Here is a 27,984-nt window from a genome sequence, read left to right as displayed (position 1 = left end):
GAGAGAGAGAGAGAGAGAGAGAGAGAGAGAGAGAGAGAGAGAGAGAGAGAGAGAGAGAGAGAGAGTATCTTTTTACTTTAAACATTTTCACAAAGCTAATAAGAGTACTAGTAATATGATAGGATAAATCTTGTTTGTTTGTTTGTTGCTTTAGGTCTCTTCCAACACAATTGAGGTTATATGAGAGACCGCTGAAACAAAAAAAAAAACAAGCAATCTAACAAAAATAGTACAAATGTAAATCAAAATCATAACCTGAAAATATCATAAGCTAAATTACAAATAACCAAGAACAAACAGGCAGAAGATTTACAGAAAAAAAAATATCCCCTGTCAAAAATACAATCACAAACCAAAGAAGCAGGATAGGCTAGTAAAGAGAAGAAGAAACGACATCACTATTATACTATATCGGATCGTACACCCATGTGAACATCATGGGTATATGATTCAAGGGTGATGCTCCCATCCAACCACCCGCGGATAAATCTTGGGATCTGCCATAATATGCCTTTGGGTGTATGGCTGTCCGGACTAGTCACATAACAAATAATAATATAAGGCAATACAAAATAAACCAACCCCACCAAATACACACGCACAAAAAAAAAAAAATTAATTCTCTGTAGCAAACATAGTAATAATAAAATGATAAAACAACAACAACAACAATAATAATATTAATAATAATAATAATAATAATAACAATAATAATACTAACAATAATAATAATAATAATAATAATAATAATAATAATAATAATAATAATAATAATAATAATATTAATATTAATAAGAAACGGCAAATCATGTTAGGTAAATATTGCTCATACCAATTGGGGCATGACACGAAAAAAACATTCACAGACAACACAAACACTTCAAGTGTTTTTTTTTTTTTTCTTTAAGGGTTTTACGGCGCTTGCAACACATGTAGGTCATATCAGCGCCAGTAAAAAGGAAGAAAATGGGATAGTAAAAAGTTCTAGAATTACAATTAAAGCACTCAAGAAACGGTAAGACAAAGGGGAATTGGTTCAAATAAGGAACAGGTGTTAGACTCCAATAACACACAAAGTACTTGGTTTGAGATCGTTTAAATGTCTTATCCTGACACAAGCACATGTCCCCATTAAGAGGAACAAACTCAAATGTTTACAAACGATATATAAAACAGAAAATAAACTAGTGAATAACAGAGAGATGATTTACAAGAGAAAATATATCATCGCCCAAAACTCTATAGCCTACACACTTGACTGTTTCCCTCTCATCCAGGGTCAAGACAAAACCAAGTAATCTCATTCCAAGACAAAGACAAATACAGACAGCATGTTGGAAAACAGATATATGGGGATAGAAGACACAGTTAGTGCCTCCCTGCTGACTATGGGAGGTCAGAAACCCCACCTTGAATCTGGAAGAGGAAAACGAACAAAGATACTAAATGTATAAAAGAGACAGCATGTCAGTCAATGTCACCTCCCTGGCTTGCAACAGTAAATGAGAACCTCCACCCGCATACAGAATATAATTTTCGGCTTTTAACGTTTATTGCTTTCCAGATAATCAACAGCCCAATTAAATATACATTCATGTTACCGCACAAGATTAGAAATTATAGCTTTTATACAAGTATCGATGAAGAAAATTATTGCTCTTATTTTATCTTAATCAACAATGAAGATTATAACGACTGCAATGATAACAATGAAATTTGTAGTGATAATGATAAAAAGGTATAACATAAAAAATAAAATATATGACCCTGTAATTTTAATAATAACCAATTTTACCAAATATCTTGAATGCATCGATGAAACCAGCATAAATAGTCTCTTTTAAGCAGCTTAACTGACTTTTTTTTAAAAAGATGGCCGGGTAATAATAATAATAGTAATAATAATAGCAGTATTTCTATAGGACTTGTTCCCATACGAAGCCTTTCCATTTTCACTCTCTTGCTAGTATCTCTATAGGACTTTATACTTAGTCAAAAGACCCCATCCAGAGTGCCAGGACAACAAACAGAAAGTCACAACGAATGTATTTTTAACCTGACAAAGGGGATTGTTGTTTGTTTTTAAGGGTTTTACGGCGCTTGCACAACACATTTAGGTTATATCAGCGCCAGTAAAAAGGAAGAAAATGAGATAGTAAAAAGTTCTAGAATTACAATAAATAAAGCACACAAGAAAAAGTAAGACATAGGGGAACTGGGAACAAATAGGGATCAGATGTAGATTCCAAGAGCACACTATCAAAGTACTTAGTTTGAGATCACCTATAAGTCTCATCCAGACACAAGCACAAAATCCAACAAAGAGGAACACACTCAAATGCTTACATTATAAATTCATAATAACAAATATAATAATACATAACAGAGAGATGATTTACAAGGAAAAAAATATCATCTCCCAAAACAATAACTATGCATTTGACTGTTTCCCTCCCAGCTAGGACTCTGGCCTGGGCCAGGACAAAACCAAGTAATCTCATTACAAGACAAAGACAGAAAGCATGTTGGAAAACAGATATAAGGGGATAGAAGACACAGTATGTACCCCCCTGCCCACTATGGAAGGATAGGAACCCCACACAGACAAAGGGGATTAAAGACCTTACCAGTAGCCCTACTAAAATTACCTGGCAATATGGCTGAATGCTAGAATCTAGATGGTAAGGAGGAGAAAACCAACAGCACTAACTATACTATATAAAGTATAATAAATTTCCATCACAAACCGGCGGCCTCGCGGTGAGATTTCTCCAATACATCGTGCACCTATATTTGTGATTTTAAAAACCAAAAATAAAAACTCAACAAAACAATGATACAGCCAAATAAACAGACTCTTCAAGATGACTTATGAATAATCAAAACAAAAGATTTGGTTAGATTCTATTAAAAAATTAAGAGGAAAATATTTTTAAAATCATGCATAGCATTGGATAATAGGGCTATTATTTGGTCTTTATCTAAGCTTTGGACAAAGACTTGTGTAAAGTGTGTATAATATATAAGGCACAACTCAATTTTGAAATAACTTTCTGGTCCCAGTTTTCTTATTTCCTTTTTATATTTGCGATATCCAAGACCATTTCGCTCTCGGTACTGATCTCCTGGGTCTTTTGGCATCACTGATGTCCTCAAGTGAAAGCTCATATGCATTGTCCATGAGCACAGAGGAGTAAATATCATCTGTAGAAGCGACTGTTCTCCTCCTGCTAACCTTTGTGACACCACCATTACTCCCGCTGTATCCAAAGGGAAATTGTCTGACCTGATGACGAGAAAACACATGAGCTCTCCAGTAGATCTTTTTACGAAAGCGGAGAAAACATTTTCGACACGAGAACTGTTTCTGATTGTTTGAATTGTGAACTCGTTTCCTGTGAGACAAAAGGGCAGAGGCTGTTGGTGCTTTGACATCACACAGCCAGCAGTGTTCTTTGGAATGACAAGACCATTTTCCTTCTCCTCCTTTTTTCTTCTTGGTTGGTGGAATGGAGATAGCAGACGTGGGCAGCTCTGAAATGATTGTTGGAATATAAGGTGAAGTGTGTAGTTTTCTTTTCCAGGATTTCGGAGCGGTATCAATATAGTTTTCAACAGTGCTTTCATCATCATCATTATAATTATCGACTGGCAACCCATCGTTTATGGAGACAGTCTTTTTAGAATAACGTTTTTTGGGCCGATTCCAAGGTACTGCTTTGCGTCTACGAGTCTTAGTCTTTCTGCCACATCTTCCACTCATGTGACGTTTAAGACTATCGGAATAAAAGAAATCGGTTCCACACGTTGGACAGATATAATTTTTGACGCCTACATGCGTCACCTGATGACGTTTGAGACTAGAGGTATCTTTGTATGAGCGACCACAGATTTCACATGCAAATGGTCGGCTCTGACTATGAACCGCCATATGTCTTACTAACATGTAACTCTTCTGGAACACTTTATCACAAAACTGGCATGCACAGTTTTCTGAACTCACAGTTTCTCCCATAACTTTATTCAAAGCACAAGCACTACTAACAGTGTGTCGTTTTAGAGCTTCGTCGTCTGAAAAACACTTTCCGCAGTCCTGACACATAAAAGGTTTTTCGTCCGAATGGGACGATTTCTGATGCCTTCTCAATTTAAAAGCCTCAGAAAATCTTTTGTTACAGATCTCACACGCATGCGGCTTGACCCCAGAATGGATCTTCCTGTGCCGATCTAGGTAAGACCTAGTGGAATAAACACGACCGCAAATTTCACAAGAAAAAGATTTGTCAGTGTCTACAGTGTCTTCAGCAGGTTTCGATGTCGTGCAGTCTGCCAATTCCTGGTGCGTTTTAAGTAACTTTATGTTGTCAAATTCCTGGCCACAACTGGAGCAAATTGCCATGTGGAGTCGTCGATGCTTCTTCAAGTTGAAAGCCTCTGAGAATCCTTTATGACAGACGTCACACTCAAATTTATTGGGTATCATTCCTTTATGCATTTTTACGTGTACCTGAAAATTCTCCTCATTACCAAAGACTTTCAAACATTTGGGACAGGAAAATAAACCTTCAAGGGCTACTTTTACCTCAGACTTAACACATCCTTTGCTTCTGTGTTTTTTGAGGCTCCAGTTATCGCAGTAGCCTCGACCACAAATTTCACACGCGTAAGGCCGGATACCCAGATGGGTACGCATGTGTCGTTTCATACCAAAAGAATCAGCAAAAGTTTTCCCACACTCAATACAAGTGATATTGGGATTTCCAGTGTGGTAATTCATATGCATTTCCAAGTGATCCCGGTTCTCGCATAACTTTTGACACACTTCACAGGCAATATAATTCATCTTCTTATCACCATTCTCCCCTCCAAAATTATTCTCATCCCCCACATCTTTTCCTCCGTTATCATCAACTACACCCTTTACTTCTTTGTCATCCTCTACTGTTGATTCATCTTTGAAAATATTTCTAACTCCACTCTCATCACCTCTAACAGACTGATCATCTATATCGTCATCATCATCTAAGGAAGGCATGACTGCCATAATAGGAAAACTTTCGTCTGCAACTCCAGACAAATCACTTTCTCCAAAATCTGCAGTATTATTATGATTATTCACCTCAGAAACAGAAGGTGCTGTCTCATCCAAAACATCAACACATTTTGCATTTCCAAAGACTTTAACCTTCCAATATTTTCTACCTTTATTATTTCCCCCACCAGCTTTTGCTTTTTTATTCTTTCTTTTCCCCATTGTTTGAATTTCTCCTCTTTCAACGGATGGATCAGAGGAAGGCTGGTTAAAATTATCCATTGAAAAGGAGTCTTCCAAATTAGATTGTGGGGGGCTACTGGCTGTGGAGTCTATTCTTGAACTCACACCAACAGAACCGATACAATTCTTTTTGTGTTTACCATAATTCGATGGATCCCTAAATTGTTTCTGGCATATAGGACAGACATAAGGCTTTTCACCCGTGTGCATATGCATGTGTCGTTTCAAAGCAGGCGCACTAGTGAATGATTTGGTACAGACCATACACTTGTGTGGTGATTTCTTGTGAAGGGACAGGTGCTGAGACAGAAACGGGGCAGATGCAAATACTTTAGTGCACAAATGACAAGGAAACACTGACGGAATGCTGGTGGTTGGATCGTCCACTTCGTAGTCAAACTTTGGTTGCTCCCCTGATTCTGTCGGACACATTTGTGTAGTATTAGCCGATTCTGTAGAGGAGTTTGGGCTTTGTTGTTGTTGCTGCCCTTCTAAAGACAGATGTGGATGTTGACTAATCTTACTCCTACCAGGTGTTTGATGCTTAGAATAATTTGGAAAACCAGGAGTGAAGCTTGAATTAGATTGATCATCCTCAGCTTTTGATACAGGATGTGAAAAAGAATTCCTACTTCCATCGTCAACGCTGCTTTCTTCCTCCTGAAAGCCGTCTTCAATAAAGTAAACACCGTGCTCTTTTTTCAAACGATCTTGAAATTGTTCCATTGGTTCATCTGTGCCGTAAAAATTTTCCGTTGCAATAGCATCTCCTGCATTTGGAGGGGTGATTTCATTTGCAATGTTATCATTTTCTAACATGTCTTCTGAACATTCCACACCGTGAGGCATCAGCACAGGTGGCTCGCCATATTCCTCATCATCACCCTCCTCATCTGCTTCACAACTGAGACATTTGAATGCATTGGTCATTGTTGGATGAAAAACCTTTCCATCACTTTTAAAGTTAACACCATCCACTAGCAATTCTCCACATTCAAAACACAGTAAATTATTAGGCATAGGAACTGGATCACGTGTCAGAGCCGCGTCGATTTCTTTCTGACCCTGATCCCCACATAAATCTAACATCTTCTCATAGGAATCTATACTCTCAACTATTTCTGAAATACTATCGTACAATCCAGGGTCCTTCTTGATGAGACTACCCAACGATGGTTGTCCCTTTATGGGGGATTTGTTTCGTTGCAATGCATCTGAGCTGCTGAGATTATCCGAAGGTACAAAGTTGTTAAAACTTGTCTGAGATGTGGGTAGAGTTGAAGCAGAAAGACTGTTACTATTACTGTTGCCACTAGAAATGGAATGATTAGAGTGGTCTTTACTCTCCTCATCAACAAGAAAACCTTCATTATAATTGTCAATGTTTCTTTTTTTATTTTCAACAAGACTGGAGTCATTATTGGGATTAGATAAATCATCACTATCAACATTTCCTCCTCGTTCAGATGAATCATCCAAAAATTTACACACTGTCTTTTGGTGCCTAACCAAACTTTGCTTCTCCATAAAGCTTCGTTTACACTTTCGGCAATGATAATTTTTAATACCAATGTGAATTTTCTGATGCCTCTTGAAGCTGCAAGAGTCCATGAATGCTTTCTGGCACACGTCACATACAAATGGTCTCAAGCCCGTGTGAGTTTTCTCATGCCGTTTCAATCCAGTTTTGTCTGTGAAATTTTTATCACAAATTGAGCACTGAAACATCCTTGGTCTTTCCGTGTGGGTAAGCATGTGACGACTAATACTACCTGTGTCACGGAAAGATTTCTGACAAATCTCACAAGAAAACGGGCGATCATCCTCGTGAGTTTTCATGTGTCTTTTTAAACTACAGCTATCAAGGAAAGCTTTATCACACTGGCCACATTGAAATCGACGGTCACTCGAGTGTGATTTCATATGTCTATCATAACTTGCTATATCAACTAGCATTTTACCGCAAATGTCACAGGAAAATATCTGGCCTTCATCAATTTGACCACTTCCACCGCAATCTTCTAATAAATTTTCCCCTAGACTTTGGACATCCTCTGTTTGCAATTTACTCATTACATTGGGGAAAGACGAATGATTCAAACATGCATTTTCATCATTCGTTTCCTTTGAATGCGAGTGAAGCAGGTGTGAAATATCGGTTGATATATCCACATTAGATTTTGTCTGGATTTCAACATTGGAGTCGTCATCTGGATCAAATTTGTTCTCATCATATTCAAAGTCATCTGACATGTGACTTTTAGTTTTCTTTCGAGTCTTTATACGACCCGATTTTCTGAGAGTGGAGAGAGACATCTTCAGAGGATATTATGAGGCCAAGGTCCAATTATGTTATAAACATAAATACTGTCTGTCTTCTTAAGTTATAAACTGACGCCTGCCACAGTGGTGTACCTGGGAAAAGAGAGAGTAAAGTCAAATACCTGGTTATTCAAAGAAACCAAAAAATAAAGCTATCCTACCTCACCTGAAACCTCCTCAACCGTGTCTTTAAAGTAGTTCACTGAATCCAATAAAGACAGAAGTATTCATCACATCTGATAGAAGAACTTCTCTTGATGAGATAGCAGGTACAAAAAGACCTTGAAGCAATTGAAAGCTATAATTCGTCAAGTTAGAGCGCATTTGGATTTGGAATGAGTACTGTTTCTTCATGAAAATGTCCTTCCCACACAAGTGTCAGGAAAAGGGAGTTAAATCGATGGACAATGCTGTCTCACCCTCCTTATTCACTAGACTTGACACTTTTGGGCTTACATATGCAGATGGCCAGAGGTCCTTGTGGTCAACTTCAACACTACAAACATTTTGGCCCCTAATGAATAATTCAGTTTCAATAAACAAATAAATTCTTTAACTAGGAAATAAAGTGCTGTTGAAAAAAAAAATTATTTTTTTAAAAATACAACATTAAAACGAACAATTGAAACATGATTCCCTGTGTGGCCAATTATGATTTCGTTGGTAGGTAAACATGTGTTTGCTTTGGTCGGTAACAACGTGATCTCGTTGACTATAAGTACGCTTTTTATTGTCTAAGAGTAAGACATGATGCTGGTTAGAAACATTGTTGCCTATTTGGCTAGATTTTGTGTATCAAGCATTGGTGTCAACTGACAGTTATCACTACACTGAGGTTGCTAAACACAGGTTTGTTTGTTTTTGCTTTTAAGGGTTTTACGGCGCTTGCAACACATTAAGGTCATATCAGCGCCAATAAAAAGTATGAAAAATTGGAAAGTAAAAACATTCTAGAATTACAATTAATAGGACTTGAGGAAAAAGTAAGACAAAGGGGAATGATTTAAATAGGGAACAGATTTAGAGTCCAAGAGCACACTATCACTGTACTTAGTTTGAGATCACCCAAAAGTCTCATCCAGACACGAGCACAAAGACCCACTAAGAGGAATACATTCAAATGTTTACAAATCATATGTTCATAAAACAAAAAAATTACAGTACATAAAAGTACAAGATGAGATGATTTACAAGGAAAAAAATATCATCTCCCAAAACTAGCTAGACTGTTTCCCTGTCAGCCAGGGCCAAGACAAAACCAAGTAATCTCATTCCAAGACAAAGACAGAGAGCTATTGGAAAACAGATATAGGGGGATAGAAGATACAGTAAGTACCTCCCTGCCCACTCAGAAACATGGGTTTTCGGGACCAGAGGTCAATGTCGCTATACAGGGTGTCGTTATCCAGAGGTTGCACTGTATTTGAAAGATTTCAATCACCTTACAATTGTGTAGACAACCTCCAAGCAAATGCTTAAATCTGAGATAATTTGGAGAACATTACAGATACAGATCAATTGGTGTAATGACCAGTGGTCAAGGAGGCCATGAAAGCCGACTACCTCTGCCATCCTATCTTTCTATAGCCATCCTATCTTTCTATTTAAACTTTTCTTGTTGTCCTTAGAAACTAAGATGCCAAGCGCTTTCTATTCGAGCAACTCTGTCTGATGTTTTTGCTATTTCCGTTTTATGCCAGATCTTTTTTCTGGTCCTTGAGTCCTCTCAGCCTTGATTGGATATCTGTCTGTTAGATCTGGTGGAAAGTACATTGCAATAGAATAGACTTTAAGTCCTATCCAAAGGGTAGCAAGTGATTGTGAGACTTTGGACTAATGGGCCTAATGGATCTAAAGGAACTCTATTCATCTGTTACTACTATTTAAGGTTGTTCATCTGAATCTGAGATTCTTTTTTTTTTTTTTTTGATTACTAATTACCAAATGCTTAAATGACATAGTGTAGGTCTTTCATATTCCACAAAATTTCGTCGGACAGAAAATCTTAAGGTATTGAGAGAAAAAAATAAATGACTCACCGTAATACAAAAGTCAGAAATATAAGCTCCGAAGACTTCTCTCTAATAATATCTTGATCTGTAATAGTAATAGAGGTATAGATAAAAGAATGTGTTAAAAAGTGTTGTGAGAGTAAATAGGGGAGGATTCGGGGTGTATGGGTAGAACATTTTTTTAAATATACAAAATAAATAAAATAAAATCTAGGACAGCATGAAAATAAATGCTATCATTTACTATGATGACTATGAAGAGAGATGACCCAACGGCAAAGAGTGACAGTAACTTTACAACAGTAACCACAATGATCAATTAGATAAAGGTTCAATATTACAATGGGTAATCCTTTGAGATCATTATCAGTAGTATAAATGTCTTTGTCAGAACGATATGGCTTATATTTAAAAACATAACCCCAGCCCCAACTCCAACATTCACTCCGTTTTCCTCCTTGAAATGTTTTCTCGGAAACACTTTAAAATTTTAAAAAAGTTTCATACTCTTACTGAGGGGGAAACGTTTTTCTCTTTTTATCTGAAGACTTTCACAGCGCTGGGAAACCAATGTTTGCCACGGAGCTGAGCTCCCCCATTGACAACATTAATATCCTTGTACGTGTCTGCTCTTTAGTCATACCGAGGAACAAGGCAAGGTTCGGACTTCGGCTTCATCTATTACTATTACTTATTACCACAACTAACAACACCATTCTTCTCTTCTCTACATCAACAACAAAAATATAACTTACCGGAGGAAATTATTTATAACACAAAAGATATTGATAACTCAAGCTTACGAATAATCGAAAGCAACCTTTTTTATTCACATGACTGTGGCAACAACACATTCAGCAACCGCAGCAGCAGCAGCAACAACTACAACAGCAGCAGCAGATGATGATGACGTCGACCTCTGCAGCCGTTGTCGTTGGTTGGTCGGTTGTGGTGATGGCGGCGGTGGCGTAGTTGAGGTATCGTGATATTCATATTCTAAGTTAGATTCAAAATTACATTTTCATGTTAAATGCACTGTCTCAAAAGTTTGAACTTTAAAACACGCCGCACGTGCAATCTTGCATTGTTGTTGTTAAATTGTTAAAAAAAGATTTTAGGCTGAGTGGGCAGGACTAAGCGGGGGGCGTGGAAGATCGTTATGCCAAATAAAATTTATATAACTTGTCTTAATTGTGTGTCATTATTGTATACGTTTATAAAGGATTCTTAGTTGACAAAGTTATTATGATTACGGTAAACAATATTCAAAAGTTTTTGAAAAATAAAATAAATATAGATGTCTAACCTTTTTGATAAGAGGTACCGCTGCATGTATTTAATACATATTCAAAAACAATCTAAATTGTCAACTCAATGACCGAAGTTTGAACATTTATTTCCCTTTAAACAACCGTTTTCCTTTCGAAGAGTTAAACTTGTCTTGTTTCGCTTCTTACTTCTTACCTCTTTCCGATGGCGGTGAAATCTAAACACTCCTCTCTAATGACTCGACAACTTGATTCTTAAAAGTTTGTTTTCTTTTTGCGGATTACCATTTAAAACTGAATAATTGGTTAAGGAGCGAGGTCCAAGCCGCCATCTTGCTTTGTTTACACAGAGACAATTGTCAGTTAAAGTATCTCGTGTGTTCCAGTTCCACTTCCCACTTCCAATTCGTCCAAGTCCAAGGCCAAGCATTCCTTTTTTATTTTTAGTCTTAGTAACTAGACTCTAGCAATAAATGTTTAACGTGCCATTTTGATGATCAAACATAAAAAAAATAAATTAATTAAACCTTAAACCCGATGCCGATACTAATACCACCACTACTACCATGTGCCGTGAAGAAGATTGTCAAAAAGTAAAAGAATCATGTGTTTACGTTTAAGGCTGTCATTATCCCCAGACAGATGTCTGGGGATAATGAAATTTCGTTATTCCCAGACGCATATTTGAAACTTCGCTCTTTTAAACAATTATTCACATTCCAGAATATGGAATGTTTCCAAAATGCACATTCAGTATCTGATACTGAATAGTTAATATAATATCTATAAAAACATAAAATTAACCAACATGAAATCAGTTGTTACTACATATACACAATATGCGTTGACTTCGAAGTTGGTGTCATGGCCGAATGGTTTAGTCGTCTGCCCTGGAAGTTTTACCAGAATCGACGTTGCAGGTTCAAATCCTGGTTCCGCCACTTTTTTTTTTTTTTTTTAAATTCTGTCTTCTTTACAGATCGTTGCAAGGGATAAATGTCCCATCCATCCTCCCCCCACCTCTTTTTTTTTTTTTTTAACTTTCTCTCTCTCTATCTCTCTCTCTCTCTCTCTCTCTTTGTTCCTTTCTAGTTTCTAGCATATTGTCATATTCGTACCCACTCCGATCTCAAAAAAGTGTCTAAAAAAGAATAAATAATTATAAAGCAAACAGACATATTCAGAGAGCGACCAAATGGTCAGATAGAGTAGAAAAAAAACAATTTTTTTAAAAATAAAAAACAATTTTAAGAGATTCACGCTCAGAAACGGAACGAAAGGCAAAACAAAAAGGAGAAAAGAATAGACTCGCACAAAAAAAAAAGTGTGGGGGAGGGGGGGGAAGGATGGATGGGACATTTATCCCTTGCAACGTTCTGTAACAAGAAGACGGAATTAAGAAAAAAAAAAAGTGGCGGAACCAGGATTCGAACCCGCAACGTCGATTCTGGTAAAACTTCCAGGGCAGACGACTAAACCATTCGGCCATGACACCCACTTAGAAGTCGACGCCAATTGTTTATATGTAGTAACAACTGATTTAATGTTAATTAATTATATGTTTTTATAGATAACGAATTTTTATTATCCCCAGACAGGTGTCTGGGGATAACCACAGCGTGTGTTTAAAGCTTGTACAAGTACAGCCAAAGGCCCCTTCTTAAAACCCGATACCAATATGATAGCTGAAGGAGAATATTGTAAACAAAACAACCAAAAAAAACCCCAATAAATAAAGAGAGAGTTTTAATTTAGTTTTGTTTAGTTTTTCCAAGGTACGACCTCCCCCCCCCCCCCCCCTCTCTCCCTCCCCCCCCTCCTCCTCTCTCCTCTCTTTTCTTCTCTCTCTCTCCCTTTCCTCTCTCCCTCTCTCCCTCCCCTCCCTCCCCCTCTCTCTCTCCTCTCCCTCCTCCTCTCTCCCTCTCTCTCTCTCTCTCTCTCTCTCTCTCTCTCTCTCTCTCTCTCTCTCTCTCTCTCTCTCTCTCTCTCTCTCTCTCTCTCTCTCTCTCTCTCTCTCTCTCTCTCTCTTCTTCTCTCATCCTCCTCTCTCTCTCTCTCTCTCCCTCTTCTCTCTTCCCTCTCTCCCTCTCTCTCTCCTCTCTCTCTCTCTCTCTCTCTCTCTCTCTCTCTCTCTCTCTCATTGTCTCCCTCCCCTCGCATCCCTTCTCATCATTTTTCGCCAACAGTGCTGCATCTTCTTCTACATTTATGCAAAGGACTGGCTATAGTGCAACTCAGATTTGTAAACAAGCAATGATGTGGTGGCAGCGCCTCATTCCTTAACCAATGCCGAATAATTCAATATTTGGATAGAAATTATGGAAGGACCTCTACTAAAGAGGGGATTTTTTTTTATTATTAGGGGGTTCATCCCCCTCAACACTGAACCCTAACTAGAGATACTATGACCTGATGAAACATGTCTTTTGCAATATTGAAACTGATGGAAAACACAGTAATTAATAGTGGCTTCGGCTGGAGTCCTAAATTACAACTGACTCAGCAAATTATAATTGTTTTTGGAATTAGAAAAATCACACCACTTTCACTTATACTTATAAAAAATGAAACTTATCTTAAATAATAGTAATATTAATATTTATTGTAGCTAAGTTAAATTCCATAATCACTTAAAGATTAAGTATTATAATAAAGGCCGGCTCTATTTCTCCGAACGCTCTGAAAAATAAACTTGAACTCTATTTCTCTGAACACTTTGGGAAATAAACTTGACCTCTATTGCTCGGGAAATAAACTTGAACTCTAATTCAAATTCTTGAATGCTCGGCAAAATAATGGTGAACTCTATTTTCCCGAATCTGTAAAATAAGGTCATGTTACAGACTCTCAATCCGAATAGCCTTTATGTCACTATTCTATAATTTTACCATTTCAGATTTCATAGCCTAAGAACAAAAATGTCTCTCAGAGGTGTAGCCGAGATTGACTCTGATCTACACATTTTGGAGCAGAGGTTGAAAGTTCATGTAGAAACAGGCATGGCTAGTGTCCTTGACATTGCCCAAAACATTTCCCAGTGTTGTAGAGGTGAGTTTCATCCTTATAGTCATGAAAAAATATTGCCAAAAATTGCTGTTTTGAGTTATTAGTAACGCAACCAAATGCATTCATGTGCAGCATTGTAATCAAGGAGTATGACATTCGAGAGGTCTGGGGTTCAAGCCCCAACCAATGTGGGCAGTGCAAATTTTAGTAATAATAATAATACACATTTATACAGAGCTCATTCTCGTGTAAAACACAAGCTCTGGGCACTTTACAATATAAATTATCAATTTTAAGTGGAAAAAAAAAAAAAAAATTCTAGTACTTAGAGAAGATCTGAAAAAGTGTGTATGAAACAGTGCCAGACAAAGCAGAGATGAAATGAAATGTTGCTGCTCGAAGCTCGAAGAAGTAAATAATAATGTAAAATTGATTGTAAGCTTCAATTTAATTACAAGAACAGATCAAATGAACATTCCGGGTTTCCCCTCTATCAACACAACAGAATGAATAAAACACCACAGATGAATGAGATAATGTCTTACCGTTTCATTCATTCTGTTTTGTTGATAAAGGGGAAACCCGAAACGTTCATTTGATCTATTTTTGTAATTAAATTGAAGCTTACAATCAATTTCACATTATTATTTATAGACAAAGCAGAGAGAAAAGGACAAGAATAAAAATCTTCCTTTCTCGACGGGATTGAACCTCAGACCTCCTGATAACTAAAGATTAAAATTTATAGTGGTAATGGTCAAAATAATAACATTTGAGTGCTTTAGCAATTGGAGAAACAGTACAAAATTTTCTCATCAATTCAAAGCATATACATATATATTATTATTCCAATCCACATTCATTATTCCGACTTTTATTTCAGTTTCAGGCCTGTAAATCTTCCGACAATTGTCGGAATTCCGACAGTACGATTTTGCTCTATAAATTCTGACATTAAATAAAAAAAAAAAAAAATATATATATATATATATATATATATATATATATATATATATATATATATATATATATATATATATATATATATATATATATGTATATATATATATATATATATATATATATATATATATATATATATATATATATATATATATATATATATATATATATATATATATATATATATATATTCCTAACGTCACATAACAAAACCAACTAAAAAGAAAATAAAAGTGTTTTATTGTGTGCCTCGCCGAGAGTCTATTTAAAAAAAACAACAAACATTGTACTTATCTCGTCAAAGACAAAACAAACCAGCAGCATTCCATCTTGTCAATATTTATCACCACCTCCACACTCCCCGGACGTGTTCGTATTCACTGCTTACTGTCTGCCCGCACGTAGCTAGCCTAGTGTCGGTCGCTCGCGTTCGCGAGTCGTCGATCACACACAACGTAGTCAGTAATCAACTAACACACATAGTGTGTTGGGGACCTGGCCGTTTCTTTATATTTTGCTACCGACACACACACGTCGTTCCGTTCTTTTTTCAGGTCCATTCATTATCTCTATCTGGTTGAAGTGAACTGGAAAAATATGAATGCGAAATAAATATTTTTCTTCGAATGAAAAGGTGAATGAATGCTTATATCGGAAGTTTTCACTCCTTTGGCATACGACAGATTCTCTTTTCTTCTATTCTCTCACGACCGTAGTTTTTCAGTTATTTATTAATTCAATTATTCTTCCTATTCAAGATGCCTGAAGTATTTTTAGATCTCAGTTGCGACTTACTTACCTCAGAAAAAGGTGTTAAAGATAAATTTAAATGGTCTTGACTTGAAGAACAAGACATCAACGGCGATTTCTTCTCTTGCTATGTGAGGAAAATTGAGTCACTGGGAATGGCATTTAGTATTTATTGCCAACGTCGTCTTATTTATGGATTGAGAGGAAAGTCCTTTTTATCGCAAGGCATGCCGAATCATGTGTGTTGTTAATCCACTTTTTTGGTTTGGTTAGTCTATTTTCGCATCCTCGAAAAGTTCAGACAATTTTTTCACCAGCCATTTACAGGTCTGCAGTTTTCAAAGTCTGGCTCACCTCGAAATAACATTAGTAACTTCGTATATATGTGGTGATCCTCTACCTCAGACTGTGCTGCGGTATTTGTGTCAGGATTAACCTTAAACAATGAAAATTACATCCATAGTCTAAGTTATAAAATTTACTTAAATTTATATGATAGTGGTAACTAGAAACTGAGGTATAGCTAAAGCAAAATGTCTTCACAGAAGAAACCCTCCTCGTCCCAATTATTTGGTCGTTAATTTCTTACACTCAAAGGAAGCAGATCAAGACTCCTAGATGCCTTTCTACTTTTTTTTCTTCTATAAGTATTGGTGGGGGCTAGAACCCATGGATGACCTTAGGATCAGATTTAAGAAATAAAAATTCTGGCTTCTCCCTTTAGCATGCTAAAATCCAGCGAATAAAGTATTAAAATAAAAAAATTAAAGTTTGTCATTCTGTTCATTTTGACAGATCAACCCAATTTATTATTTTTTTCTATAATTTTATTTTGATGATTGATACAGAGGATGAGAACTTGAAGAAGACAGCTAGACAGATGATGGTGGACTTTGTAGAGATGGAGAAAGAAATACAGCACCAAGTGACAGCATTGGGCCAGATTAGACAGATGGTTAGTCTATGTACTAGGCTGTTGTAGACTGTAAAATAGTATGTGTACAAAAATGAATGGAGCAGCTTCAATAAAGAACATTAACACAATGACCACACTACTGAGCATCTGTGAAAAAAGCATGTGCAAAAATGAATGTAACAGCTTCTTAACTCACTCAATCCTGGAGATTTTTGCTACTTTTCATAATTGTATTAATTGTATTAAAAATGAGCATGTACATAGATGGTTTTATTCAACTGCCATTAACATGTAAAAACTAAAAACATTAGCTTTGATACTACGCCTATAATTTGTCTCAGAAAAAATGTAATAAATAGGCATGGGATACAAGTAAGATGGGTAAACTACGGATATAGTCAGTGTTAGGGTTGAGTGAGTTAAAAGAACAAAATACTTAAAAAGGAGAGTTTCAGACTCAAAACACTTCTCCAGCCAATAACAAAAACAGTATTACCATTTTTACTGTCTTTGTTATTTTGGCTGACGAAGGGTTTTGAGTCTGAAACGTTCCTTTTTAAGTGTTGTTTTTGTTCTTTTAAGAAGCTGTTACATTCATTTTTACATATGATTTTTTCACAGATGGTCAGTAGTGTGGTCATTGTAATAATGTCTTGCAGAGGTGAAGAATCATAGGCTTTTCTTTACATAATAGGGTACAACAGTCGTGACGTCACTTCCCGCGCAACAACGCATGGTAATGAACCGGCTGGTTCTAAACAGTCGAGAACAACGGCGGACACTAACTTTATTTCCATCCCCACCCTTATGAAACACTTCTCTGATGAGCCTAAAAGTGTCTCAAGAGGTGAAAACCATAACTAATCAGGTCATGTTTTGACTTTCTCGTACTCGGATGGCTTGATGTTTGGTAAAGTTCAAGCCAGCATGAAGAATAAAGAGTATTCTGTGAAGGTAAGTCATTTCGTCTTCTCACTCTCAAAATCTCAATCTCACATCCTCGTAAAACTTTTAAAAAAATAATTGAGCTTTATATAGCGCAATATCCACTAAAATGTGCTCAAAGCGCTTTACAAGGGGTCCCTGGTCAACAGCAACATTTCACATGTAGGACGGGACATGGCGCCTGTTAGGCAATATTACAATTTTTCGGACAAAGACAACGCTGTTAACGGCCAGGTACTCATTTTACACCTGAGTACGGTGAGAGAATGTGAGTGAAAAGCCTTTTCCAAGGACTCAACTATGCGCCGAGCGCGAGGCTCAAACCTAGGACCTTTCTATCCGAAAGCGAGTGTCATACCACAAGACCACATAGCCGCACAAACTACTGTTGGACATTTTACTTAGTCAGTTTACTTTGAGTTTAAACAGATAGAATTTATCCAATGGACAGATTTTACTGTTTACATTCGATTTTAGGTAAAGAGAGGGAGAGAGAGACAGAGAATCATTGTGTTTTTATCTTATACACCACAGATTTTGGAGGTCTTGCTTTGCTTAATTTTCGTTACTATTGATTGACTATAGTCTACTACATACTACTTAGTATAGTATAGTAACCTATAGTAAGGTACTTATAGGAGCATCACAATCACGCTAGACATTTTATCATACTTCATGTGGGTAGGCCAGTGTTAGTCCTGGTAAAATAAACTTCCTATTCTTGAATGTTTAGATTGCACTGCAAATTTATTTCTGTATTATTATTTTATTTTATTAGACTTTTTTTTTTTTTTTGCCTATTGAGCTTGATCGTGGCTCTAAATATGAATATTTTATTTTCTATTACCCCACAGATCTATCTTGATGATGCCTTGTATCTATGTGAAACAACAAAGCGGGTGGTTGGATGGGAGCATCACCCTTGAATCGTATACCTATGATGTTCGCATGGGTGTACGATCCGATAGTGATGTCGTTTCTTCTTCTCTTTACTAGCCTATCCTGCTTCTTTGGTTTGTGATTGTATTTTTGACAGGGGATATTTTTTTTTCTGTAAATCTTCTGCCTGTTTGTTCTTGGTTATTTGTAATTTAGCTTATGATATCTTTAGGTTATGATTTTGATTTACATTTGTACTATTTTTGTTAGATTGCTTGTTTTTTTGTTTCAGCGGTCTCTCATATAACCTCATTTGTGTTGGAAGAGACCTAAAGCAACAAACATATGTGAAACAACATGCGAATGTCCAAGGGGATCATATGAATGTTCACATGCCGTAGCCCTCTTTCTGCATGCTCTGGATAATCTGAGTCGTACTGACAAGGGGTGCAAATGGACAAGACAGCATCAAGCTGACGATACTGTAAAGACAACTGAGGAACTTTTGCCTTATAAAAGTGAAGTACGACCCATTATCCAGATCAGTAACAGATGATGACAGGTCTTGGCTTTACAGCCTGTGGTCAGTGCCTGTGGTCAGTCAGTCCACTGGGCGACAGTGGTCGATGCAGCCAGAGTGCCAGGATGTTACTATTCACCATTTACCATTAGTGGATGATGATAATAATAATAATACCAGGATGTTACTATTCACCATTTACCATTAGTGGATGATAATAATAATAATAATAATAATAATAATAATAATGCCAGGATGTTACTTTTCACCATTTACCATTAGTGGATAATGATAATAATAATAATAATAATAATAATAATAATAATAATAATAATAATAATAATAAATGGCATTTATATAACGCTTTACCCCATTGAAACATGCTCTAAGCGCTTTACAGTGATATAAAACAAAACATATTACGGTAAGACAAGTTTGATGGAAACGTGATATGAATTCAATTTAACAACATAAGATATGATAATAGTATTGCAACATTATGACGTAAAAAGATAAAACTTTAAGTACTTTAAGCGAGATTTGAACGTTGTCAACTAATCCGAGCATCTCACGTGTGATGAGAGAAAGTTCCATAAATGGGGGGCCGAAAATGGAAAAGACTGTTCACCTTTTTTACGCAATGGCTTAGGTTTGACAAGGATTGATTGGTCATTACTTGACCTCAAGTTTCTATTGGGGACATATATGTTTAGAAGGTCTTTGATATAGGAGGGACTGTTGGTGCTCAAGGATTTGTAGACAACAGTACAAATCTTATAGGCAACTCTTTTTTCCTCAGGAAGCCAATGTAACTCACGGAGAAGGAGAGTTGCTGACGGGTATTTTTTGTTATTGCGTACAATGAGTCTGGCTGCGTTATTTTGAGCACCTGAAGTTTGCTAATTTTGTCTTTAGCTAAATTCGCCCAAATGGAGTTACAATAGTCCAATTTAGATAAAACAAGGGAATTAATTAAAAGTTCTGCTTTATGCTTCGGTATTAAATTACGAATTTTGTTATTTTTTTCATTTCTATGTACATAGATTGTATGGTGTTATTCACGTGAATTGTCATGGAAAGATCTTTATCAATGATGGCGCTGATATGACCTAAAAGTGTTGCACGCGCCATACACCCCTTAAAAACAAAAACAAAACAATAACCTTTTCTTGTGTGCTTTAATTGTAATTCTAGAGCTTTTTACTATCCCATTTAATGTAACTAAGTTGTTTTTTTTAAGCTAGCTATTTCCTTATTTTAATCTGTAATTTCTTGTTCTTGGATTAAATTTGTTGTTGTATTTAAAATATCCTTACTTGTTCTACAATCTGTTTCTTTTTAAAAGATGGAACCCTGTGATGTTGATGGCGAGAGTTGAGATGACGAGGGGGAAGATAATGATGATGAGGATTTTGATTTTTTGACGGTGGGAACTTGTGATAATGATGAAGAGAACTGAGCTGATGATGATGATGATGAGGATGAATCTGATTTTTTAAAGGTGACACCTTGTGGTGATGAAGAAGAGAATTGAGCTGATGAAGATGATGGTGGACTCTTTGATGCTGGTGTCAATTTGGATGGGGTGGGAATTCTTTGTGTCACTTTTTTTTCTCTTTCTTGCTGGCTCTGATGGAAATGATTTATTTTTATTTCTGTCAATCAGTTCAGGGAGATTGCCTTTGGTTGTCAGACGGATGTGAGGGCAAACTGTTGTACATCTCACAGTTTTTATAGAGGAATATCTGTCATCTGCATTTTTTGCGGATGCAAATATCAGGGCAATCCCCAAATTTTGGCAAATTTCCCAAAATTGGCAAATCGTGGCAAATTTTGGGAAAATTGGCAAATCGCGTGGCAAATTTTGGGAAAATTGGCAAATCGCGTGGCAAATTTTGGGGGGAAAAAGAAGCGAAAACAAAATAACGAAAAAAAAAAAGTGCGAAACTTGAGAAGTGTTGCAGCTTTGCCTGGGCCCAAACCAAGGGAAGCTACTTTCTATGGATAATGATCATTTAAAATCTTTGTAGCAACGCTATTCACAGTCATTTCATTTTTCAAGTCAAATAAATCGAGTCACTTACACTTCCAACTTCAGTCATGGATCGTTTCGTCAAAAAATCTTCAAATAAGGACCCAAAGTGCTGTAAATTTTTGGACAAATTTTGGTATTTTTGGCAAATTTCTTGGCAAATTTTGGGAGGTTTTTTGGGCAAATTTTGGCAAATTTTAGGTCCCAATTTGGCAAAAAATGCAGATGACAGGAATATGAGTCATAGGTTAGGGGTCCCCATAGCTCAGTTGATAGGTCACTTGCTTCACATGCAAAGGGACTGAGATTGATGCTGGGTGCCTGGGTGGGGTTCCTGACCTCCCATAGAGGGCAGAGAGGTACATACTGTGTCTTCTATCCCCTTATTACTGTCTGGGTGGCGTTCCTGACCTCCCAGAGAGGTACATACTGTGTCTTCTATCCCCTTATAACTGTCTGGGTGGCGTTCCTGACCTCCTGTAGAGGGCAGAGAGGTACATACTGTGTCTTCTATCCCCTTATAACTGTCTGGGTGGGGTTCCTGACCTCCCAAAGAGGGCAGAGAGGTACATACTGTGTCTTCTATCCCCTTATATCTGTTTTCCAACATGCTTTCTGTCTTTGTCTTAAATTGGATTACTTGGTTTTGTCCTGGCCCTGGCTGGGGGGGGAAACAGTCAAAGTCAAATGCATAGTTATTGTTTGGGAGATGAAATTTTTTTCCTTGTAAATCATCTCTCTGTTATATTTTATTATATTTGTTATTTTGAATGTAAGCATTTGAATGTATTTCTCTTTGTTGGATTTTGTGCTTATGTCCAAATGAGACTTATAGGTGATCTCAAACTAAGTACAGTGGTGGTGTGCTCTTGGAATCTACATCTGATCCCTATTTGTTCCTAGTTCCCCTTTGTCTTACTTTCTCTTGGGTGCTTTACTTGTAATTTTAGAACTTTTTACCATCCCATTTTCCTCCTTTTTACTGGCGCTGATATAACCTAAATGTGTTGCAAGCGCCGTAAAACCCTTAAAAACAATATCAATAAAAACGATGCTGGGTGCAGTTGAGATTTTTTCTGACAACCCCCCCCCCCCCCTGTCCATGCAGCGGTGATTGGGTAGCTGGATCTGTTAGATCTGGCAGAAAGTAATTCACTATAGACTAGCATCCTATCCAGAGAGTAGCAAACATTTGCTATTGTCCATTTCACGTTATAGACTCCGGATCCATGGGCCGAATGGTTCTGAAGAACTACATTTTAAAGAAATTTTATTTTATTAGTCATAGGTTGGAATTTCCTGTTTTTTTAATACGTAAATCACTGAAATGGAATTTAGAAAGTCATTTTCCATTGACTTCCATATAAATTAGGTTAACCTATTACTGTTATGTTCATATAGAATTCAAAGTGTAAACAGAATTATTTTAGCATGTGTGTGTGTGTAGGGATGTGTGGAGGTGTGCGCGTGAGTAAGAGAGTATGTTTGGGTTTTCAAAACTGTTATGAAACCTCATCTTCATTTAGCTATTTAAATCATTTATCATTTTGATGTATATATTATTATTATTATTTTATTAATTAATGTATTTTTGTCAATCTATCTATGTATTGTATTTTTAATTTCAAACATTGTAAACAAAATGACAAATTGCCATTTCTTTTGGACAATAAAGATTATACTATATTATTATTATTAGCATTTTAACTTTTTTTTTTTGTCTGAAGAAGGCTTTTGATACCGAAACATTCCATGCTTAGTATTTTTTCTTTCTTTGACAATATTTTACATTCGAGTACGATTTCCTTGTACTCCCATAGTGGGCAGGGAGGTACATACTGTGTCTTCAATCCACCTTTATCTGTTTTCCAATATGCTTTCTGTCTTTGTCTTGGAATGAAATTACTTGGTTTTGTCCTGGTCCTGGTCGGATACCCTGGCTGAGAGGGAAACAGTCAAATGTATAGTTAGTTTTGGGAGATGATATTTTTTTCCTTGTAAATCATCTCTCTGTTTTGCACCGTATGATTTGTAAACATTTGAGTGTGTTCCTCTTAGTAGGGACCTGTGCTTGTATCTGGATGAGACTTTTAGGTGATCTCAAACTAAGTACTTTGATCGTGAGCTCTTGGAATCAACATCTGTTTCATATTTGAACCAATTCCCCTTTTGTCTTCCCTTTTCTTGGGTGCTTTAACTTTAATTGTAATTCTAGAACTTTTTATTTTCCCATTTTCTTCCTTTTTACTGGCGCTGATATGACCTTAATGTGTTGCAAGCGCCGTAAAACCCTTAAAAACAAAAAAAAACAAACCAGATTTCCTTGACTTGTACTCAGTCGAATGTCCTGATTTTTTTCCTTATTACTCTTTGTACACAATTTGCCTCGACTGTTTTGTAAGTCCCAAGGAGTCCGGGGAAACTGTCCTTGAGTTTGTTAATTTTTGTATATTACTGTTTAGCAACAAATTTTTCATAATTTTATAATGTGGGTGTCATTAAGATCTGATTGAATGTACTATGGGAAAGACTAACGTCCTATCCAATGGGTAGCAAGAAGCTGACTTTCCACGCCCAAATTGGGACTAACTCCAGGTTTGGGACTCTGAAGGGCAATAATGTAAAAATGATACAGTAGTTATATTCATGGGATAGTCTAACGTCCTATCCAATGGGTAGCAAGAAGCTGCCTTTCCATGCCAAAATTGGGACTAACTCCAGGTTTGGGACTCTGAAGGGTATGAAGGGTAATAACTATAACCTAAAAGAGATGATACAGTAGTTATATTTATTTTATTCATTCTTCATAGACCGGGGATCTACCTGACCTCACCCGCTGCCTTGATGAAAGTCTGTCTGAACTCCAGACCCACAACTCCATCGACCCCAGGGGTCACACCAAGTTTAAGGAGATGGAGGCAAAACTGAACATTGATGACAGCACGAGTGAGTTTTGGACAAAATTATAACATTATTGCTGCCAATGAAGTTACTCGTATATCCAATCTATGAAAATAATAATTTTTTTTTTTTAGATTTGCCAGTAATTCTATGCTCTTTGGCAAAATTTAACATGAGCTGTACAGAGAAATGATACCCCCAACCCTTTTGAGTTTTTAAAGGACAGACATAGAGATAGATGCTATAGTGAGTACCTTGATTTAATGAAAGTTTCAGGGTGAAATTAGTGTATTTTGTGTTAAATAAATAAGTAAATTTAAGTGATTTGGGGGGAAAAAAGTGCAAATTTGCTAAACCCAATTTTTCCAGGCCACATACTTTACAAAAAAAAACCAAGTTTGGTCAATTTGGTATTTTTAAAAAGCATGAAAATAGCAACCCTGCTAGTTATGTGCTTCGTCTTGCGTATGGGTTGTCCATTGTCAATGAAAGACCTTTATCCATGTCGACTGAAAAATTGAATAATAGTCAATCTACTTCAGCTGCTGCCACATAATTCTGGTCTCTTCTACGTATTTGTTTTTACATTTTCAATGTTGTGAATTGGTGGATTCTTTTTGTGAAGAATTAGCATCAAGTCTTCCTATCTCAATGGTTCAGCAGTGTCACATCTGACCAGGAATCAAGAGCTCTGAGGTTTGATTGCCAGTTAAAGAACATGATTTACCTTCTTGTATTATTCTATTTGTTATTGTTATGCACCAAAGGCAGTGCATACACAAAGACTGACAGGGAAGACACTCATTGGTGGCCAATCAACAAGTTACTTTATTTCCAACTCTTTAAATCATATATCACAGACTTAGTAATATTAAACATAGCAGTATAGTAATATACATAAAAAGGAATATACGCTATGTAATATAACGTTAATGTACAAGTGTAGTCAACTAATGATACGAATATAATGTATTCTTAAAATATATTCAACTGTGACATTACTTAGAAGTAACTAAACGTAATGAAGTGTTTATTAATGGAAATATAAGATTGGTAATACAATTGCAAAGGGCAATAACTCAATAATAATAATACACCATAACACTATTAAATACATATTGATAGTCATGCGGCTTGCTGGGGGAATAAATGAAACATTGTGATGCACAGAGGGTTTAGTTTATCCAAGGAATTGTGACATATTAATTTTTAGTTGAATATTATGGCAAAAATCTTACGACGAGTATTTACTTGTTTTCAAGGTTGCCATTTTATAGACTCAATGAATATTCATATGGCCTTGCCCGAGAGTAAGCGTCCCTGCACATGCGCAATCCCTTAAAAACTGAACCTTGCATAGCAATCATGGTGTTTTTAATTTTCTTGGATTTAAAATTAATTATCTACTTATATCGATTCAATAGTTATTGAAATTGTATTATTTTGTGGTTAAATTATCATGTGATGGCTCGTGGATTATGATTTTGTTCATAAATTACTAAGATATACTGAGTTTTCCGTATATTTACTGAATTCAGTATGTTATAAACCCTCAGTATATTTTCCAATCACCTGTTGAACAGAAAAAAGTAAGTATACAATCACAAAGTCTTTTTACTGAAGTTCAGCACAGGGGTTGGTCAATGTGTTTGATAAAAGTTCAGTAAATTTTAGCCTCCTGAATTGGCAACCCTGCGTTTAAATAACTCTCCCCTTTTACTCCAGTTGATGAGGAACAATTTGAGTCCCTGAGAGCCACTTTGTTGGGGTCAACAGAGGATGATGACGTGGCCTTGACCCAAACAGAGGTCAACACCAAATGTCCTTACAGTGGCCGTACCATGGAGCATCCAGTGAAGAACACGCTGTGTGGACACGTGTACGACAGGGATCCCATATTAGAACACATCAAAGCACGCAAAGGGAGAGCCAAGTAAGTTGTATTGCATAGCTGCCAACCAGTACGATAAAATCGTACTTAGTACGATTTGGCCAATCCAGAAAAAGAAAAAAAATCCAGAAAAAAAAAAAAGAAAATCTGATAAAAATTATCTTGGGAGAAAATTTTCGCCACAAAGGAGGCTGTTAAGCTCAAGCCTCAGTAATCTGCTTCTGTCACCACCTCCCCATCACTTATGCCTACCCAGTATGATGATAAAGATAAGCTTCTCTTAGTATTACAGTTCTGACCAATCTAGATCTTAAGTACATTAATAAATATGCCATTTTAAGACATGAATTGGGCGTCCGCACCGCGTATAATAATACGTTTTTGCATTTTGAAAAGTTGGCAGCTATGGTATTGGAAAGTTACGTTTCTCACTGGACCTGCTTCAATGAGCTACTGGATTGTTTTTGTCGGTTTGGATACATTTATGTAGACCTGCCTACTAATACTATTATTATGAAAAATTCGAAGAATTACGAAATTTTGACTCCAATTTCAGAATTTCATGAGGATCTCTAAGTTACTAAAGCTTATTGAAAATGAAAGTTGATCATTTTAATGATTTGAGGAAAATTGTTTATTATTAAAGTTAACTTATAGTGGCCACAATAGGATTCAATAGTCGTAACGTCACTTCCTTCCTAATGACACATGTAACTTAGCAACACTGGCTCTCAACAATCGGAACAATGGCGGATGCCCGTATGAAATATTTCTCCGTCGAGCATAAAAGCGTATCCAGAGGAAAAAAACACATAAATTTGATCATGTATTGACTTTTACACATTCTGGTCACAAGACATATGAAAAGTTCTAGCCAGCTTGAAGAATAAAAAGTAATGATTTTCTTTGTTTAGAACCAAGATGGCCGCCGTTGCCGAGTGGATGACATCAGACTACTGAATCCAATTCTTATCTCCTAAGAGTTTTTAAGTGTTTTAAAATATTTTAGTTGGCAGGTCTGATTTATGTCAGCTTTTTGTCTTTTTGATTTTGTAGACCTAAAACTAACACAGATTTGATCAGTATTGATTCCAAATTATTTGGGTCCCAAAATTTAGCAAATGTAATAAAATTGCTTGTAATAATATTATTAAAACGAAGTTGAAGTTTTTATTTATAAGCAACCATTAGAGGAAGTTAGAAACAAAAACATTAACCTTGTCAACACAAATTCTTAATAATAATAATAATAATAATAATAATAATAATAATAATAATAATAATAATAATATTCGCACACCAAATTCTGATATTTTTTCCTTAAAATTTAGATTTTTAAGAGAAAATTTAGTGAAAATAATATTTTAAAATTATTGTATTCAACCAAGTATAACTCTATCGAAATATATTCTAAAGTATTTTGAAATGAATTGTTGCTTCAAGTCAAATCAATCTAACTGTCCTGTGTCTTCTGTACAATTTCATTATTTTTGTAGTTTAAAAAAAATACGAACAGATTTGTCTTCTGTCTGGCAAACGGCTGATTAAAATTTTGTTTTAACTCACTCAACCTTAACACCGACTATATCCATAGTTTACCCAGGTCACTATTACCCTATCCCTTTTAATTACATTTTCTGAGAAAAATTATAGGCGTAGTATCAAAGCTAATGTTTTTAGTTTTTACATTTTAATCGTAGTTGAATAAAACAATCTATGTATATATTATATGCTCATTTTTAATTATATTTTTTTTTCCAATTTTGAAAAATAGCAAAAATCTCTAGGATTGAGTGAGTTAAAAAGTAGTTGTGAATTTAATCAGTCATTTATTTATTCCTGTGTTTCATTTCCTCGAATCCCAGATGTCCTGTTGGGGGATGCCCGAACCCCGGACCGATGGATGCCAAGAAATTGGTGGAATTTAAAGACCTCAAGAAATACATTGAATACCTGAAGAAAAAGGGAAACACTGCCTCGTCCTCCTCCAATAGATAGCTGGAAAGCTTTTCATTGTACAGATTCATACTTGGTTTTACTTACTGTAAATAAACTGTCTTAAATCCAAACAACCTAAATATGACTAATTCTTTCTTACTTATAGTTGATATTTTACGGTCCTATGTAATATTGGTGGCACATGAAATAGACTCTATGAAGGCATATGCAGCGAGATTCAATAAGCAGTCGAGAACAGGCACTTTTAATCTTGTGAATGTCAAAATGATTCAAATCAAGCTCTCTTGATTTGTTTTTATGCATTTAATGACACTTTCAACACTATTATTAGTATTAGTTTATCTA

At 36.1% G+C, this 27,984-nt stretch overlaps 2 protein-coding genes and 1 long non-coding RNA gene across 7 annotated transcripts; 2 read left to right on the top strand and 1 right to left on the bottom strand.

Annotated features, from left to right (window-relative positions):
* Positions 1–10,704, bottom strand: LOC144957362 (uncharacterized). Of its 3 annotated transcripts, none has more exons than XM_078888554.1 (3): positions 10,413–10,704; positions 9,637–9,694; positions 1–7,690 (listed from the first exon to the last, which is right to left on the bottom strand). In XM_078888554.1, the coding sequence occupies exon 3, from the start codon at positions 7,589–7,591 to the stop codon at positions 3,080–3,082; it is 4,512 nt and encodes a 1,503-aa protein (XP_078744680.1). In that variant the 5' UTR covers positions 7,592–7,690; positions 9,637–9,694; positions 10,413–10,704; the 3' UTR covers positions 1–3,079. The 3 variants fall into 3 exon arrangements, with proteins under 3 accessions (XP_078744680.1, XP_078744679.1, XP_078744681.1); XM_078888553.1 differs by having other exon boundaries at positions 10,365–10,571; XM_078888555.1 differs by lacking the exon at positions 10,413–10,704 and adding an exon at positions 10,123–10,260.
* Positions 10,457–27,758, top strand: LOC144957364 (E3 SUMO-protein ligase NSE2-like). 3 transcript variants are annotated; one of them, XM_078888560.1, is made up of 6 exons: positions 10,457–10,586; positions 13,774–13,925; positions 16,445–16,551; positions 23,699–23,834; positions 25,515–25,722; positions 27,546–27,758. In XM_078888560.1, exons 2-6 carry the CDS (start codon positions 13,796–13,798, stop codon positions 27,676–27,678), a joined length of 714 nt encoding a protein of 237 aa, XP_078744686.1. In that variant the 5' UTR covers positions 10,457–10,586; positions 13,774–13,795; the 3' UTR covers positions 27,679–27,758. The 3 variants fall into 3 exon arrangements, with proteins under 3 accessions (XP_078744686.1, XP_078744685.1, XP_078744687.1); XM_078888559.1 differs by lacking the exon at positions 10,457–10,586 and adding an exon at positions 11,034–11,138; XM_078888561.1 differs by lacking the exons at positions 10,457–10,586; positions 13,774–13,925 and adding an exon at positions 15,571–15,864.
* LOC144957365 (uncharacterized) lies at positions 16,558–20,163 on the top strand. Its single transcript, XR_013642144.1, has 2 exons — positions 16,558–17,466; positions 18,629–20,163. It is a non-coding gene; the product is annotated as an uncharacterized LOC144957365 (long non-coding RNA).
* Positions 27,759–27,984: the final 226 nt, after the last annotated feature.

Source organism: Berghia stephanieae, chromosome 11 (assembly GCF_034508935.2).
Source record: "Berghia stephanieae isolate SIO BIC M18660-M18661 chromosome 11, UCSD_Bste_1.3, whole genome shotgun sequence".
NCBI classification, from domain to species: Eukaryota; Metazoa; Mollusca; class Gastropoda; order Nudibranchia; family Aeolidiidae; genus Berghia; species Berghia stephanieae.
The sequence above is the reverse complement of the archived record's forward strand: the minus strand, read 5'-3'. Positions and strand labels throughout refer to the sequence as shown.